The sequence below is a fragment of the Myotis myotis genome, unplaced genomic scaffold (assembly GCF_014108235.1).
Source record: "Myotis myotis isolate mMyoMyo1 unplaced genomic scaffold, mMyoMyo1.p scaffold_m19_p_2, whole genome shotgun sequence".
In the NCBI taxonomy this organism is placed as follows: Eukaryota; Metazoa; Chordata; class Mammalia; order Chiroptera; family Vespertilionidae; genus Myotis; species Myotis myotis.
Window position 1 is genome coordinate 15,014,578 of NW_023416324.1, and position 18,398 is coordinate 15,032,975.

The 18,398-nt window shown below is 42.6% G+C and overlaps 2 protein-coding genes across 4 annotated transcripts in view; one reads left to right on the forward strand and one right to left on the reverse strand.

Annotated features, from left to right (window-relative positions):
* LOC118675003 (translation initiation factor IF-2-like) overlaps positions 1–5,248 on the reverse strand; it is a 26,052-nt gene extending 20,804 nt beyond the window's left edge. The window contains exons 1-3 of the mRNA XM_036347126.1: positions 5,054–5,248; positions 4,665–4,748; positions 3,593–4,583 (exon numbers count right to left, since the gene is read on the reverse strand). Coding sequence (XP_036203019.1) covers positions 3,593–4,583; positions 4,665–4,748; positions 5,054–5,248 — 1,270 coding nt within the window. The remainder of the gene's footprint in view (positions 1–3,592; positions 4,584–4,664; positions 4,749–5,053) is intronic.
* On the forward strand, positions 4,137–14,256 carry PDIK1L (PDLIM1 interacting kinase 1 like). 3 transcript variants are annotated; one of them, XM_036349753.1, is made up of 3 exons: positions 4,137–4,261; positions 7,027–7,328; positions 12,831–14,256. In XM_036349753.1, exons 2-3 carry the CDS (start codon positions 7,044–7,046, stop codon positions 13,569–13,571), a joined length of 1,026 nt encoding a protein of 341 aa, XP_036205646.1. In that variant the 5' UTR covers positions 4,137–4,261; positions 7,027–7,043; the 3' UTR covers positions 13,572–14,256. The 3 variants fall into 3 exon arrangements, with proteins under 3 accessions (XP_036205646.1, XP_036205645.1, XP_036205647.1); XM_036349752.1 differs by lacking the exon at positions 4,137–4,261 and adding an exon at positions 4,601–4,753; XM_036349754.1 differs by lacking the exon at positions 4,137–4,261 and adding an exon at positions 4,769–5,231.
* The last annotated feature ends 4,142 nt before the right edge of the window (positions 14,257–18,398 follow it).

Consider the following 18,398-nt stretch of genomic DNA (forward strand, 5'->3'; position numbering starts at 1 on the left):
GGGATGTGCACCCAACCAAGGTACATGCCCTTGACCTGAAGCGAATCTGGGACTCCTCAGTCCGCAGGCTGATGCTCTATCCACTGAGCCAAACCGATTAGGGCTCCACTGACTTATTAGGAACCGAAATTATTGAGTCCTGCCCAGCTGGTGTGGCTCAGTGGTTGAGCATCAACCTATGAACCAGGAGGTCAACGTTCAATTCCTGGTCAGGGCACATGCCAGGGTTTTGGGCTCAATCCCCAGGAGGAAGTGTGCAGGAGGTAGTCGATTAATGATTCTCTCTCATCATTGATGTTTCTCTCTCCCTCTTCCTTCCTCTCTGAAATCAATAAAAGCCTATTTCTTAAAATACAATAAATTACAGAGTCCCTCTGAGTCTGTTTCCCCAGCTGTAAAATGGTATGCTAATACTATCCATTTTGTAGGATTCTTGTAAGATTTATAAATACTGGTAAAGTTTCTCCTCTAAACAGGTCTGGGAATTCAGTGACTGGGGCAGTAGCTGTGCTAACAGAATCTGCCAGCAGGGGGCTAGAACACTACATCCAAGTTCCTAGTTAACACATTCATTTTTTGAGCATGGTTTTCTAACTTTTTATGAAAAAACTCAAACGTACACAAAAGTTGAGTAGTATACAAACCCTATGTTACCAGCACCAGGTTTCAACAATTACCAACCTTCTACCAATCTCCTCCTCTTTTGGTTTGCTATGCTGCCTGTGGGGTATTTTTAAAGCATATCCCAGATCACACTTTTACTTTATCCATTATTGCCAGAAGCCGGTCCATCCTTGCTGCTTGACACAGTCGCTGCAGGAAAGAAACATCTGCACAGCATATGTTTCAAGGGACCTGGCGTATATAGCATACTGTTCTCAATATGTTTGCTCCCCTTAGCGCTATGTGTTTTAACCAAGGTCACCTCTCCGAGAAAGGTTTCCCCAGGTAAGGATTTTTCCCTGAAGTTAGGGAGGGAATAAAACTCCTTAACTAAGTGCCAGGCGGGTAGTTAATCACTTTACAAACAATCACGTTTAAGCTACATAATCTTTACTCCCTGGAATGGAGATAAGAAACACCCTAACCTTTGCAATAGAAATTGACAGGATTAAAATCAACTAGTATAAATACAGATGTAACAAGACAATAAACAGCAGAACTTCGCTGGAGATCCTGGCTAGGCTGCTGATCAACTGAATGCTGTCTCCATGTCATTCCTTCTTAATCTAAAGATCAATACAGAGTCTTCTTTCTTTGGACTCAGTATGGCACATCTTCTCAATCTAAGTTCTGTACTATCCACCTTCTTACCCTACTTATCCTCTATAGGGGGGTCTGCAGTACCCTGGTGGAGTCCTATCTGTCCCGAGTGTGGGGTTCTCAATGGGGGGGCTTACCTAGGGGAATCCTGTTCCAGGGGTTCCCAAAGGTGTGGACGGAGTCGGCGAAGACTATCCACCCTCTTCCTACGGTGGAGTCCTATCCATCCCGAGAGTGGGGCTTACCTAGGGGTCCCTGTTCGGGCGCCAGATGCTGGGGTCCAACCCCAGCAGGTCCAGGGGTCCCCAAAGGTGTGGACGGAGTCGGCGAAGAAGGAATGACATGGAGACAGCGTTCAGTTGATCAGCAGCCTAGCCAGGATCTCTAGCCAGGATCTCCAGCCAAGTTCTGTTCAGGATCTCCAGCGAAGTTCTGCTGTTTATTGTCTTGTTACATCTGTATTTATACTAGTTGATTTTAATCCTGTCAATTTCTATTGCAAAGGTTAGGGTGTTTCTTATCTCCATTCCAGGGAGTAAAGATTATGTAGCTTGCCGAAACCGGTTTGGCTCAGTGGATAGAGCGTCAGCCTGTGGACTGAAAGGTCCCAGGTTTGATTCCGGTCAAGGGCATGTACCTGGGTTGCGGGCATATCCCCAGTAGGAGATGTGCAGGAGGCAGCTGATCGATGTTTCTCTCTCATCGATGTTTCTAACTCTCTATCTCTCTCCCTTCCTCTCTGTAAAAAATCAATAAAATATATTTAAAAAAAAAAAAAAAGATTATGTAGCTTAAACGTGATTGTTTGTAAAGTGATTAACTACCCGCCATCATACCTAACCAAGAGAAATGAAAAGTCCTTAATTTATCAGTTCATATAAAGAACGCAGATTGTATCAAAGATGCATTTTGACAGTTGGCTCACATGAATCAGGATCCAAATGTTTTTGCCTTTGGTAAAGTCTTGACTTTTATGCTTTAATATTCTACCTTCCCTTTTTATTTTCATGCCATGAATTTGTTGCAGAAACCAGGTCACTTGTCCTGTTGAATGTCCCACATTTTGAGTTTGGCTGATTGTGGTGATAGCCTGTCCCCCATATTTATGGTAACCTAGCTAAGTAATTGAATCTTGACTTAATTAGGCTTAGATTATTTTCTTTCTTTTTTTTTTCCCTGCAAGAATATTCCATGAAGAGCACTAAGTGATTTTAAGACAGGTTAGTGGGTTTAGGCTGTGTCAGCCTAAGCTCTCCATTTCAAAGTTACCCAACAATTTTTCACCCAAATGTTTTAGCATCATTACATGGTCTTTGCCTAGATGCAGTATCTCATTAGCGTTTGCAAAATCATACTTTTCTTATGCTATAATCTCTTCGGTGTTTATTAGTTGGAATTCTATAAAAATAACTTTTCTTTGCCGGGCTGATGTGGCTCAGTGGCTGAACGGCGATCTGTAAACCAGGTCACAGTTTAATTCCCCATCAGAGCACATACCCAGGTAGGAGGTGTGCAGGGGGCAGCTGATCAATGATTCTCTCTCATCATTGATGTTTCTCTCTCCCTCTCTCTGAGATCAATAAAAATATATATATTTATAAAAAAATGAAACCGTTTCCAAGGCCCCAGCAATGTTTACAGGGCCAATTTGTAATCTTTTTCCTAAAGAGGACACCCTAAATTGTTTAAGTTTAAGCTCCACAGTCCTGAATCCACCTCACAGACTAGACTCAGCTGTGCTTTGGGGATTGAGGGGGGTGGATTTCAAGTCTGTTCTGCCGCCAGCTTGAAAGGAGGGGTTCCTATAGTTAATGACTGAGACAAACAAAAGACGCGTCCTCTGGCCTAGAGATATCCATCCCCGGATTCAGATCAATTATCGATACAGGTAGCTAGCTGTCCACAGAGCCTTCCTTATTTCCTTCTACTTTCAAGAAGAGCAGAAACCAAGCCTCGGCCGACCTCAGTAGTCCCAGTAGAAAGGTGAAGACTGGTGCATGGCACTCAGGACAAAAGCCTGGCACAGATTACAGAAGTTTTTTGGGGGGGCGGGATGGAGGGAAGGGAGGTGTCACACTAGGGGTGTGAGTATTCAAAGCAGGCACCCTCCCTCCAAGAAACAGACACCTTCAGATCAAATAAGTCGGAGGCCTGTCTCCTCGTTTTTGTAAAAATAGCGTTAACAATAAAGCCTGTGGGGTTTGGTTAGGTTTAGGGGAGATAATTTAGACCTTCTCTCACACCGCACTGGGAGGAGGACCGACCGCCTATTGACAAACAGGAGGTGCACAATAGGTGCAGAAGGAATGGACGCTTCGGCGATGCTCACTCATCTCGGTAACTGACTGAATGACGGACGGTTCTGGTCCCCGAGGAACTGACAGCCCCGCGCTGGCCAGGCGAGCGCGCGCTGAGAGCTGACCGCCGGCTGTCGCTGGCCCAACGACTGGGCTGACCGCCGGCCCGAGGGCGCCGCTGCGTTCTCCGCCAATCCCGGCCCCGCCGGCTCCGCCCGCCGCCTCCCGCCCCGCGCCCGCTGGGTCTGGACTCTCCACGAGCTCGCGGCTGCGGCCGTCAAGCAGGACACGCGCGGGTGACAGCGGCCAGGTGCGGGCGCCACCGTCCCTTTCTCCACGCGCTGGGCTGGGCGCCCCCGACTCCCGGCGGCCGCGGTCCCGGAACAATGAGGCGCCGGCTGCTTTAAGGGAGATACCACCGCGCCGGCGGGGCAGGGGACGGCGTCTTCCCAGATGAGCGCACCCAGCCCGGCGCCGCGGCCGCCTCGGCAACTGCACCGCCCGCAGACATGGCTCGGAGACTCTGACAAAAGGGGCCGCCTCTCTCCCGGCGGGGCCGACGCCAGGCCTCCCAGTTCGGGCCGCGCCTCCCCGCGGGCCCGCCGAGGCGCTCCGCTTCCCGCACGCACCCTCGGCCCGCACCAAGGAAGATGCACCGGGCGTCCGACCCCAGCGACCCTCGCACACCTGCCCGCCGCTGGGTAGGTCGGCAGGGGGGCGAAAGGGAGAGGGGTGGCCGCGCCGAGCGCGTGCGCCCCGCGCCCAGACCCGCTTCTGAGGACCAGCCCGGGGCCCGGGCCGTGCTCGCCCGCTGCGGCCGCAGCCGACCGAGTCCCCAGCGTGGGGTGGCCTCCTCGCTCCCGGGCCCGGCCTCCCCTGCGTGGAGGGACCGGAGTGGTGCGTGCCGGAGCGCGCACACCTTCCCGGCTCCCGGCTCCTGGAAGCGAGGGGAGCGGGGAGCGCGGAGGTGGCCGGGAGCGCGGGGCGCGCGCCCAATGGGGACCGCGCTGCGTCCGGCTCGCGCTACGGCAAGCCGGAGGGGGCGGGGCCCGCGGCGTCGGGGTGTGAGTCCGCGCAGCACGGGGGCGCGCGCCGGCCTCTGACGGGAGGCCGCGGCGGCGGAGGCGCGAGCTGCCCGATAATGGCGGCCTGCAGAGCCCGTGAGAGGGAGAAGCGGCGGCGGCGGCCCTGAGGTAAATCCGGCCCGTCAGCCCGGCGGAGAGGCCCTGCTGCAGAGCCCGGGGCCCCGCAGGTGCCCGCCCCTCCGGGGGGCCTGTCACAGCCCTGTCAGCGGAGTCCTCCTGGGGAGGGCCTCGCGCCCCTCCGGCCTCCGGCCCGCACTCCTCAGGCCCCCGGCCTCCTCTGGGCCTGTGGCCTCTGCCCCGGGCCCCCGGCCTCAGCCGCCAGCCCCCGGGGGTTGGGGCCGCGGCAGGACGGGCCCCTGCGGGTGCGGGGCCTGGGGAGCATTCCCTCCGGGTTTGGTCCGGACGCGCCTGGGGAGGGGGTGGGCCTGAGACTTGGCCAATGAGCTGGGCCCGCCGCTGCCGCGTCCGGCTACACCTCTGCCCGGGACCGGCCCTCCCCGGGCACCAGCAGGTGGACGGCCGGGCCGGCCCGCGACCGGGCGCCGGGTGAGCAGGGCGGGCCCGGGTGCCCGCCTCAGTCCCGCAGGTGAGCACGGGGTGCATCGCCCGGCTGTGTTTTGCTCGGATCGCGAGGGTTTCGTGCGCACCCGCCCTCCCCGCCCTGAGGTGCTCCTTCGTCCGGGGAGACGGGACGGTTCCACAGACGCCGCCGCTGGGAGGTGGGCAGCGCCGGCGGCCGTGGGAAGCCGAGGGGAAAGTCTGCTGTGCGGCCCGGGCAGAGCGCTCTGGGCCGGGAAACCGGACGCTGGGACGCACGCTGGGCTTTGCAGGGTGGGCGTCCACCCGAGGACGCGGGACTGGAGCAATCTCGGAAGCTTTCGTTTTCTCGATTCCATCGTCCCGTGGACTTAAAGTAGCTGTTCCCAATCCGTCAGCCTCAGGACCGGTGGCTTTTTGTTCCCCGAACAAAGAGAGCCCCTTGACGTGTAGGACAGTGTTTGTTGGCAGAAATGACCTAGAGCTAAATAACTATTGTTCGACAGCAGAAAGGGAATCCTATTCTAAGTAGCTGCCTTTACTTGCCGCGGTTCTCAACCTGTGGGTCGCGAACAATGAAAATACATCCTGCATATCAGATATTTACATGACGATTCATAACAGTAGCAACATGACAGTTACGAAGTAGCCACGAGAATCATTTTATGGTTGGGGGTCACCGCCACATGAGGAACGGTATGAAAGGGTCGCGGCATTCGGAAGGTTGAGAACCACTGTAAGGAACGTGTTGTGTGTGTTTTTCCTCCACAGACTTTATTCTCATTTAGTTTGCGGGAAATAAGGAAGTGACATAAAGTTAAAATAGGAACATATACATTTTGACTTACACAAGGACACGTTTTCATTTCTAAATGTGCTCTGGCTCACTTTCAGCCCCGAAGCGTAAGCCAGGTGTGTGCATTTCTCACCGTGAGGGGTGTTTGATGTGTGTGTGTCAGCTTTAAAGAGAAGCTGGCATTTGTTTTTTTCGTGATCAGTAAGAATGCTGAATGTTTTGGTTTATTTTTAACAGTGACTATTGGGGCGGTTTTTGTAAGAGGCAGTATAGTGCAGTGGTTAACACTGCGGATGTCAGAGCCAGGTGGCCTGGTTTCAAATCGCAGGACCACCAGTTACTAGCCAACTTTGGGCATGTTGCTTAAACTCTCCATGCTTCCCTTTTCTCACCTATAAAACGACAATAGTCGTATCTACTTCATAGCATTATTATGAGGATTCAGTGCGTTAACACATCTATGTTTCAAAGGGCTGATATCCAGAATACAAAGAGGGGCAAAAATAGGTTTACTGTTGTTCGTACAGAAAATAATACAATAATTAATAATAATACAAGAATAAACTTCTGCCCTGGCCTGTTTGGCTCAGTGGATAGAGCCTCAGCTTCTGGACTGAAGGGTCCCGGGTTCGGTTCCAGTCAAGGGTGTGTGCCCCCGTTGTGGGCTTGATCCCCAGTAGGGGACTTGCAGGAGGCAGCCAATCAATGATTCTCATCATTGATGTTTCTATCTCTCTCTCTCCCTCTCTCTCTGAAATCAATAAAATTATATATTAAAAAAAGAATAAACTTGTGCGTAGTCACAACTATAAACCTACTTTTGCCCCAAACTGTATTAAAAATTGCTTGAAACAGTTCCTAATAGATGGTAAGTACTACATTAATGTTAGCTGTTTTACTGTTATTAAAATGTTTAGATTTGCCCAAGGTATAGCAAATACCTTTTAAGCATTGCAAACAGAGAAATGATACCTAAATCATACATAAGAAGCAATACAAGCCAGTAGGCATGCTTAATTTGAATAAAGCATTTTGTTGATTTTTCCAGAAGCCTTGACCTTGAAGATGGTGAGTAGCCAGCCAAAGTACGATCTAATACGGGAGGTAGGCCGAGGTAGTTACGGTGTTGTGTATGAAGCAGTCATCAGAAAGACCTCTGCACGCGTGGCAGTGAAGAAAATTCGATGCCATGCTCCTGAGAATGTTGAACTAGCCCTGCGCGAGTTCTGGGCCCTAAGCAGTATCAAGAGCCAACATCCAAATGTGATTCACTTGGAGGAATGCATCCTACAAAAAGATGGGATGGTGCAAAAGATGTCCCATGGCTCTAATTCTTCCCTTTATTTACAGGTATGTGTGGTTGAACGGGAAATAGAAATGATTTGAATGTGGCATTGTTAAGCAAAAAGAGGAATGAAAGAATCAGATGAACTACTTTTAAATGCAGGTGTTCATAGGGGCGTAGATAGGGGTCTGCCAAAAATTGAATAGATGTTTGCTTTAAAACAAGGTGTTATTTAAACCGTGATGCAAATACCTAAAAATAATATAAGCCACCTGTTATGCCATGATATTTGCCAGTCTGCATAGGAATGGGGCAATATAGGAGCTAGAGAAGTGATCAAGACTAGACCCTAATAAGTTTACTTATTTGAAATCAATTTTTTAAAAACTGAAGGCAGAAGAAAGAGAAAATCTCCACAATCAGTAGCAGCACCCATAGGACACTGTTTTGAACATAAGCCTTTGCTGTTTTAGACAGTTATATAGTTTTTTAACCATTCAGTTCCACTTAATTCTCATGAAGTCTGTGGCTTAGCACCTGAATGTTATTAACAGTGCTAAGCTAACTTATTTGGGTTCCTGCTTAGTTCCATGCTGTGTGCTAAGTGCTTTAAAGGCAGTTGTTCAGAACAATACTATGAGAAAAGTACTATTATTATCTACATACAAATGAAGAAATTGGGGTTTAGATTACATTACAAAGTCACATAGCTAGCGTTTAGCAGAATTGGAACCTAAAAATTGTGTTCTCTTAACCACCAAATTATTCTTTTGCCTCCATGTTATTCTTTTGTAGACCTGGGAAAAGCATTAACAGGAAAACAGAAAACGTTAGTTTTTTTCTAGGTTGGCTTCTGCCATCGACCAGAATCTCTAGTAGCTCTATACTCACTAAAGAGAAAAGATTCTTAAGACATAGCTAGTTAAAGGCCAGAACAAAATGTCTTAAGTCCAGTCATTCTTGGAAAGGGAAACAATTTTCCATTTGTATCTGAATTCAGAATTTACCATTAGGCTAAAGTCTGTTTTTAAAACAACAAAGGCTTATGGATTAGAAACAACAAAGAAAGCAAACAATACCTGTATGTGTAATTAGTTCTACTGTATGGCGAGCAAATATCAATCTTGAGAATCTAATATACGTTGCAGTTTACCATGCTATGCCCTGAAGTTTTCTAAGGCTGAATATAAAACACAACTATTTTGCCTCTATTTGATTTATTGTTTACTTTTCTCAAAGTGCTTATTTTGTAAGTTATACTCATAGAAAATATCAGAAACATTCTTACCACCGAATTTGCTCTCAAAAGTGTATAGAACCTTCCATTGAATTTTGGAGACCAAGATATTTAAACACATAGCAGTGCTGATGGTATCCTTGAGTCCAGATCAAGCAAGCTTTATAGTAACTAGGTATTAGCTGGTCTTTCAAGGCTCTATGATATAAGTACTTCCAGACTTCATTCAGTGATTTTTTTAAAAAATTGATCTTAGAGGAAAGAATGGAGGGAGGGAGAGAGATCAATGTGAGAGAGAAACATGGTGATGGGGATCGAACTCAAAACCTGGGTATGTGCCCTGACCAGGAATCGAACTCACCACCTTTTGGTGTATGGAACAATGCTCCAACCAACTGAGCCACCCTGGCCAGGGCAGTGATGATTTTTTTTTTTTTTAATCTAAAACACCTTTTTGTTTAGTAATCTCTTTCCTTCCTCTTTTAAAGCTTGATAGACTTGTGTTTTACTTGTGGTACTTTTTGCCAGGTGTATAAGCTGGAATAAATAATTTAACTTTTCCCAGCATCTACCTCTTGTATGTAAAATAGGAATAATAATTTCTACCTTCCATGGAAGTTGTCAAAATTAGAAGTGATGCAGATACAGTACTTAACATATAGGAGTACTCAATGCTAGGTAGCCCTACTAAAATTGTCTTTTCTATAGATTTGTTTAGTTAACCAGATATTCATCAACACATTTAGTTTATCTAAATTTATATCTAGTAAAGACTACCAATATTTATATCTGGTAAAGATAATTAAATCTAAAGAGTGGCCACAGAGTCCCTATGCGTAGTCTTCTCAATTCTCTATACAAATCTTTTATTTTTCTCCTTGTTTTTCCAGATAACTTCTTTGTTGTCTGTTGTAATCATTAAATCAGTTCCCGACCTGGCCGGTTGCTCAGTGGTTAGAGCATCCGCCAGAGGACAGAAGGGTTGCAGGTTTGAGTCCCAGTCAAAGGCACATACCTCAGTTGCAGGTTCGATAACCAGCCCTGGTTGGTTGGAGCGACTGTGGGAGGCAAATAGTCGGTGTGTGTCTCTCCCATCAATGTTCCTCTCTCTTTCTTTCCCTCCCTCCCCCTACCACTCTTTCTCTAAAGATCAATGAAAAAATCTTTGGCCCTAGCTGGTTTGACTCAGTGGATAGAGTGTCGGCCTGCGGACTCAAGGGTCCCAGGTTTGATTCCGGTCAAGGGCATGTACCTTGCTGCGGGCACATCCCCAGTAGGGAGTGTGCAGAAGGCGGCTCATCGATGTTTCTCTCTCATCGATGTTTCTAACTCTCTATCCCTCTCCCTTCCTCTCTGTAAAAAATCAATAAAATATATTTTAAAAAAGAAAAAAAGAAAGAAAAAATATCTTTGGGTGAGGATTTAAAAAAAAAAAAGTCAGTTCCTGATATCTAAACACCTCACCTAGAAGAAAATGTAAAACAAGTAATTAACAGAGGGCACAATCTCATGCATAAGAACTTAGTGGCCACTCTGCCTACTTGTGATAAGTGTCATGAGTGAGAAGTACAGGATGGCATAGGAACATATAATAGGGAAACTGACATCCTGGGGTTCAGTAAGTACTAACTGCTTTAACTAAACTTATAGGGTGAAGAGGCATTAGCCAGGTGAGTAAGAAAACTTCCTAGGCAGAAAGAACTATGCATACAAATCTATTGGAGCAAAAAGTATGACACATTCTAAGAACTGAAAGGAGATAGTAAGACTTTAGTGTAAAGAAAGAGTTATTTTTTTTAAATATATTTCTGTTGATTTCAGAGAGGAAGGGAGAGGAAGAGAGAGATAGAAACATCAATGATGAGAGAGAATCATTGATCGGCTGCCTCCTGCATGCCCTACATTGGAAATTGAGCCTGCAACCCAGCCTGACCAGGAATATTGGTTCCTGGATCAACGCTCAACCACTGAGTCACACCGACTGGGCTAGGATGAGTTATTTTATTTTATTTTTTTAATATTTTACTGATTTTTTTTACAGAGAGGAAGGGAGAGGGATAGAGAGTTAGAAACGTCCATGAGAGAGAAACATCGATCAGCTGCCTCCTGCACACCCCCCACTGGGGATGTGCCCGCAACCAAGGTACATGCCCTTGACCAGAATCGAACCTGGGACCCTTGAGTCTGCAGGCCAACACTCTAACCACTGAGCAAAACCAGGTAGGGCAGGATGAGTTATTTTAGATGAGGCTAGAAAGCTCAGCAGGGGTCAGAGCACACAGGAGCCCTTAGCCCTTATTAAAGAGCCTACTAGACTATATCCTAAGAAAACAGGAAAGCTATTGAAGGATTTTAGGCAAGAGAGCCAGTGACTAACATCCTCTACACATAAAAATAAGCAAATTGGGCTCTGTATTGCTATAGCTCTCAATTTTTATAGCTCTCAAACTATAGCCCTAGACCAGTTTTTGTATGGCCTAAATGCTAAAAATAGTTTTTACATTTTTTAAGAATTTAAAAAAAAATGAAAGGACAACATGGAACAGAGAGAGCTTATGTGGCTTGTAAGCCTAAAATATGTATTTACTATCTGGTCTTACTCTAAACCAGCGGTTCTCAACCTATGGGTCGCGACCCCTTTGGGGGGTCAAACGACCCTTTCACAGGGGTCGCCTAAGACCATCGGAAAACACATATGTAATTACATATTGTTTTTGTGATTAATCACTATGCTTTAATTATGTTCATTTTGTAACAATGAAATTGGGGGTCACCACAACATGAGGAACTGTATTAAAGGGTCGAAGCATTAGGAAGGTTGAGAACCACTGCTCTAAACCATTCTTTGAATGCTGGGACTTCACATTGCTTAAACTGTTTAGGAAGTTTGCTTTTGAGAGTAAAGGCAGAAAAAGAGAGTGAAGTAAGAGTGATGGTATTGGTCTTTACTCTCAGCATATTTAGTAATAGTGCACCTGGTAAATAACTATGATATAGTCTTTCATTTTCTGTCTTCACTGGCAAACACTTGCAACAAAGAAAATACAGGCCAAAAGGACATTAGCAGACCTTTGCAATTACTGTTGTTTGCCATGGGGGGAAATGGCACGGAGAATTGTTCTTTGCTTCTGCCCGCCAAAGTGATAAGAGGAAGTACCCGTAGATTTGAATGTGAAGTTAGCAGTTTACTTACTCTTCAACAACGCTTCGGCTTCCCTACTGAGTTTCTTTTAAACCCATGGTTCTAAAGAGGACACCATAGGACATATGTTTTCAAAGCACTATATGCCTGTATTTTATTTATTTTTTAAATATTTTTTTATTAATTTCAGAGAGGAAGGGAGAGGGAGAAGGAGATAGAAACATCAATGATGAGAGAGTATCATGGATTGGCTGCCTTCTGCATGCCCCACACTGGGAATCCAGCCCACAACCCGGCCATGTGCCCTGACTGGGAATCGAACCCAGGACCTCATGGTTCATAGGTCAATGCTCAACCACTGAGCCACGCCAGCCAGGGCTATATACCTGTATTTTAAAATGGTAGTTCATGTTCAGTAAAATAATTAATACTCTTGAATTTCAGATAATAGGAGAATTATAATTAGATAATAACAAATAAAACAGTGATTTATTCCAGATTTTCAGCTTGTATCAAAGAAATATACAAACTCCAATTTGAATTTTTATATCAAAATGCAAATATAATTTTTATAAATTGGATTTTTAGAAACCATCCTGTGATACAAAGAGCCAACATTTGCATTCTGGTTGTAGAAGTGTATAGAATAATGTCAGTCTTTTTTCATCAGTGACTACAGGAGCCCTTTATTTCTGTAATAACAAGTTGTTCCTTGATCATTTTTTTTTTTTCGATTTTTTAGATGATGTTGATAGTCTATGTGCAATGAGGAAGAAGAGTATTTCAGGCAGTTTCATTTAATATCATTTCCTAATTGATGTTTATATGCCAGCTGGCAATCTCCCAGGATCTAACTGCTAAACATCAATCTTTTCATGAAGCTATTAGCTAAGTGGGTAGAGTTCAACTCCATTGACACATGCAGTTAGACACTTTTTAAAATAAAGCTATTTGTAAATAAGTTTTTAGCTCTTGACTTGGAGATTTGGTGTTTGTACTCATTAGGGACAAAGTGACAGTTTCAAGTACTGAAGTTTAAAATAACATGCACATATGAAAACACTGACCAAATAAAATATTTACAGAATATCCACATAAAATTGGAGACTAACTTAACCGGTTACTCTTTTTATAGCTGAATTATATAAACTATGCAGATGATTATAAACTGTTTTCTTTTCCTTATAGCTCGTAGAGACTTCATTAAAAGGAGAAATTGCCTTTGATCCCAGAAGCGCCTATTACTTGTGGTTTGTAATGGATTTTTGTGATGGAGGAGATATGAATGAGTATCTGTTGTCCAGGAAACCCAATCGTAAAACTAACACCAGCTTCATGCTTCAGCTGAGCAGTGCCCTGGCTTTCTTGCATAAAAACCAGATCATCCATCGCGATCTTAAACCTGATAACATCTTGATTTCTCAAAGCAGGTTGGATACCAGTGACTTGGAACCCACACTGAAAGTGGCTGATTTTGGTCTAAGTAAAGTGTGTTCAGCCTCTGGGCAGAACCCAGAAGAACCTGTCAGTGTAAACAAGTGTTTCCTTTCCACAGCCTGTGGAACAGATTTCTACATGGCTCCTGAAGTATGGGAGGGACATTACACAGCAAAGGCTGACATCTTTGCTCTGGGGATTATCATCTGGGCGATGCTGGAAAGGATCACATTCATAGACACAGAGACAAAGAAGGAACTCTTGGGGAGTTATGTGAAACAAGGAACTGAGATTGTGCCTGTTGGGGAGGCACTTCTGGAAAATCCCAAAATGGAACTTCTTATTCCTGTGAAGAAAAAGTCTATGAATGGGCGAATGAAACAACTGATTAAGGAAATGCTGGCTGCAAACCCTCAGGATCGTCCAGATGCTTTTGAACTAGAACTCAGATTAGTACAAATTGCATTTAAAGATAGCAGCTGGGAAACGTGACACATACATTATTTGCAAATATCTTGGATGATATGCTGCTTCTGTTTTCACAGTAATGCAACATAATGTGGCTGAAAAAGAATATAAAAAGCTGAACCTCACCTTCTAAGGGTTTAGAATTTATTGTGGGATATTTTTTTCCTCATTTTTCTTAAGTCTGAGCTGGCCACTTTGTCGTATGTTTTAAATGTATTACCAATGTGGGTGTAAATTTTTTTTTTTTTTAATGATCATTGGTAGAAGTTTGGCAGGAAAATTCTCTTAAGAGCCAAGAAGAAAAGAGAATCCAGTTTTCTGGAAATATGTCTCTAAGTATTTTAGACATTCCTTGTCAGTATTAGCAATTTCCATGGAAGAAGAGGTTTGCGTGCTGGTAATGCAACCTTTGAAGCTTTGTAAAGGAAGCATATATGTATATATTTATGTATATGTAAGTATGTGAATGTGTGCATTTTGCATTCCATATGAAGAAAATGCCACTTCTGTTTAAATTATTTGATGTAGGTTTGGGTTTTTGAGATTTGCTGGTGAAATCAGTGATGAAAAATAAAAGAATCTTCATCTTCCTACCCTATCCCTCCCTCTAATGAAATCATACTAAGTTCTTTATTTTTATAATTATACAGTTTTTTTAAAGGCATTATTTTGGAGGGCCTAAAATCTGATTAAACATAAATGAAACTAAGTGATCAAAGCTGCCGAATATGTCTGAGCTCTCCAGTGCCCTGTAGCTGCAGGAGTAGAACTAGCCATGCAGTTGTGTGGTAGCAGGTTGGCAAGGATATTGATTCAGTCATACCTTCGTTAGGTAACCAAGCATTCAATTAATCAAACCACTGCATTGGGACATGTTTGCCCTTGAGCATCTGCAATCTGAACACAGGATTCTTCTATTTCTGAAATCATTGCTATATATATGTACTATAGTACTTGATATATTACTTTTTTTATTTCAAGAATTTGTCTAAGCCTCAGCATAAAATTGAAGAAACCAAATGAGCTCTATCCTCACATTACCTACCTTGAATCGTCTCTTGTTTCATCACTGGAATTCCTTTCATTTTGTACTAATGCTGTTTTCTCTTCTAATTTGACACAGTAATGGTAGTAATATAGTTGTATTAAATATTGATCACCTTTTTCTAACGGAGATGATACCTATATAGTTTGGCAAATGGATAATATATTGTGACATCAACTATATCTTTCAAGTAGAAAAGTTATAGATTTTATACAATCATTGGTATGGTCTATGTCAAAAGCCAGTAGACCATTATTCCTCTTGAAGTCAATTTGATTTTAACTCTACATGGTTGTCTCCAGTTTTTCTGTAAAAGCAGATAGTTAATATCTAAGGAAAGAAAATTTTCCTAAAACAGAACATTAGCCTTCAAGGTTAGAGACCTTAAGACCGTATCTAGGTTGATGTTTATAAAGCACTAGAACCTTTGGTCAAAAGTATTTTTAAAAGTTAGAATATTGAAATAATGGATAGTTTGCATAATCTCTTCAGATGTTCCTTTCGAACTTACACAACTTTTGGAATATTGCTATCAATTTTTTTTCTTATTTAAAATTTGTTCAGGGGACTATGAAAGGTAAAAAAGCACAAAGAGATTAGAGTGTATAAACTTTCTGAACTATGTGTGTTACTTGATCCAGAAGTTTAAAACTTGGACTAAAAGGTTTTATTGAAATAAAGTCTTTTAAAATGAAGACAGAAAATCATTTTAACATCACTTTGACGATAAGAGGTGGAACAATACATTGGCACCTCATGATAATTGACCCTCGAGTCTAGATCATCAAATTAGTATAACACAGATCTGGCCAAGGGGATTGAGTTACTGGAAGTAAAGAGCAGCATTGTAATGTAATGTCTGTCAATAACATGACAGAGATTCATGACAGTTCAGGTGATGGTAAGCTCTTCAAATATCTATGTGCTTGGAGCCATCCTTTCCTAAGTACAAAGTTTTTGGTCCTGCTTCATTTAAAAAGTTAATGATTATAATTTATTTCGAAAGATTTAACCTGTGAGGTAAAATTCTTTTCTTTCATTGGTGGTAAGGGTGTGAGGTGGTCAGGAAGTTTCTTCTGGAATTTTCTCAAGTCTTTGTATCCTAAAATAGCCTTAGATACCAAGCAAAATGACAGTAAATTCTTTGTCATTATTCTTTCAATCAGGAGGTATTTATTAAGTACCTACTGTGTGCTCAGCACTAAAGATCAGTTGATAAAATGACAATTTTAAAATGGTGTATAGCCATAGGTCTTTTCCAGCCTGGAGTAAGAAATACAAGAGATTAGCAATACTTGAAAATTCTTGGATATTTGCTATAGGAAAAATGAAAGAAAGAATTTGTGCACAGTGCCTTGCCCATAATAGGTACTCAATAAACAATTATTCTTCATAGATTCTCTTGCCATGATTTTATAGTGTTTTATGAAATCTGTCTTAATTGAAAAAAGACCAAATATTTAAAATAAGCTTGTAGGCAGCTGTGACCAGTTAAAATATGGAGTTGTACAGTTAGTTCCTAGAATGTTATTTTGCACTAGTTGTCACTTAGAAAGATGGGGTTCCTGTAGATTTTTTGGTGCTAAGGGATACTTTGTCATTATGATGAAGTAAGTGTTAAGTGTCAGATAAATAGCACACTGAATAGTTTTTCTCCTGGTCTGTTTTTTCCTCTTTGTTGTTGTTTTTAACTGTAAAATGTTTATCAAACTATTGTAGCAGCTACAAAATAATTCACCAGCATGACAAAATGGTCAAAAAATAAGTCATCAGCACTTCAAAAATGAAAGCAACTTTTGAAATTTTCTTTTAAAATTGTCAAATATATTTTATGAAGAATTTATAAAAGGGGGGGAAATGATTGTAATTTATTGTTCATGACTTTTTTTTTTTTTTAATAAAGTGAGTTTCAACAAAAAAACAACCCTGAATATTCTACATTACTGGTTTGGTGGCTAAGTAGTTCCATAGTGCTTTACTTAATGAATGTAATACAGGGTATAAAATTTGAAATGATGTCATTTTCAGCCTTACCTATTAATTAAACTTTCTATAATAGAAGCTATTGCTGAAGGAAATATGATTGAGTTATAAAAGTTCTTTTCAGCATTTCAACTTACCTAAAATTTTAGTGCTTTCTATTTTGCAGAATTTGTCAGAAGAACTTGTATATATATGTATATTATGTGTGTATATATATATTTTTTTAATTTTTTTATTGATTTCAGAGAGGAAGGGAAAGGGAGAGAGAGAGAGAAACATCAATGATTAGAGAGAATTATTGATTGGCTGCCTCCTGCATGCCCCCTACTGGGGATCAAGCCTGCAACCAGGCATGTGCCCTTGTCCAGAATTAAACCCAGGACCCTTCAGTCCGCAGGCCAACACTCTCGCCACTGAGCCAAACCAGCATGGCTATATATTTTTAATCCTCACCCAAGGACATGCTTAGAGAGAGGAAGGGAGAGAGAGAGAAACATCATCGGTTGCCTTCTGTATACTACCTAACTGGGGATGAAACCTGATGCTCAGGTTTCATCTGATCCACTTGGGGCTGAAAAAAAATTTTTTTTCATTTATCTTTCTATTTTATTAAGCTGAGGATGCATTCCAGACTCAATGAAGGAAAGAAAATGCAGTTTTTCTGTCTATAACTTGAGACCATGGTTTCATTTCCATAAAGTCATCTGGTCTACTTTTTCCTTTCCTTTATAGGTTTTATTATGTATGTCTTCTCCAGAATAAGCAAAGTACTGAGGATACAGTGTACTTGGTGTCCAATGGAACAGCACAGGGAAAATGGGAGACAGGAACATTAACTTTACATGTGATTAGTGATGAGTAGGAAAGAAGGCATCAGGAATTGTGGCTGCTTCTGACTCTGCCACTCTTTCCTGGTATAGACAAGCAAATTTTGCTTTCTATTTAAAGATTAATACTTTAAATTGACTCTTAAACTATAAATATTTGTATTACTAGCCTTTTTGTAATCCTTTGCAGTTTACACAATGACTTCACAAGGTTTTGCATATCTTTTCAATAGGTTTTACTTAAAATAAGGGCTGATTTGATGAAGAATGTGTTAGTAATAACACCAGTTACGAGGTAATAGTTTTACCCTACTACAGGGCTTTAGTGCCTAATCTCTGACCCCGGTTTAAGTTTCCTCTAACAACAAAGCTTTACCTTTCTCACTGAAGTAATAACCTGTAGTTATTTGGATCTTTAAATTCAAATGCTGCTCTCTGTTGGCCAATCATAGGTGTCTGCTAAAGTGCAGTGTAATGATAGACAGTTGGTTTGTGGTTAGATAATAACTCCTACTTGAGGAAGCCTACCGGCCACACCTCCTGAGGGCAAAGTGCGTCTTTTAAAGGCAGTACTTTCCCTTTTGCAATGAGTTTTCATTGGTTAGAAGGGAGTTGTGTGCTTTTTCTCGAGTGTGTGGTTTTTTTAAAAGATGCCTGGGCTTTTGTTTGACTTCACAATTTCATTTCCTGTTCAGCCCTAGTATTTCAAGCTTAGCTTGTCCTGAACAGACGTTAGGCAACTTGCTATTGCCAAAGGCATCATGCTTAGTAGCAATAGCACATGTTTTGTTGTAGCAAATCTCATATTGAATACTAGCTTTTTCAGACACCTACATAATTAATGTGTGGTGTTGGACAAGTCACTTGATTCTGAGCCTTAGTTCCCCTACCTGTGAAATGGAGATATTTACATTTTGGGGCTTTCGTAAGAGTCAGAGATAATATATATGTCAATGTGAGAAACGTCAAACCTGTAAAATTTTTATGAGTTTATTT

Bases quoted from the DNA above. Each gene is read 5' to 3' on its own strand.
- PDIK1L (XM_036349753.1), top strand. From the start codon at position 7,044: ATGGTGAGTAGCCAGCCAAAGTACGATCTAATACGGGAGGTAGGCCGA. The intron at 7,329-12,830 runs GTATGTGTGGTT...TTTTCCTTATAG, and splicing joins ATTCTTCCCTTTATTTACAG to CTCGTAGAGACTTCATTAAA.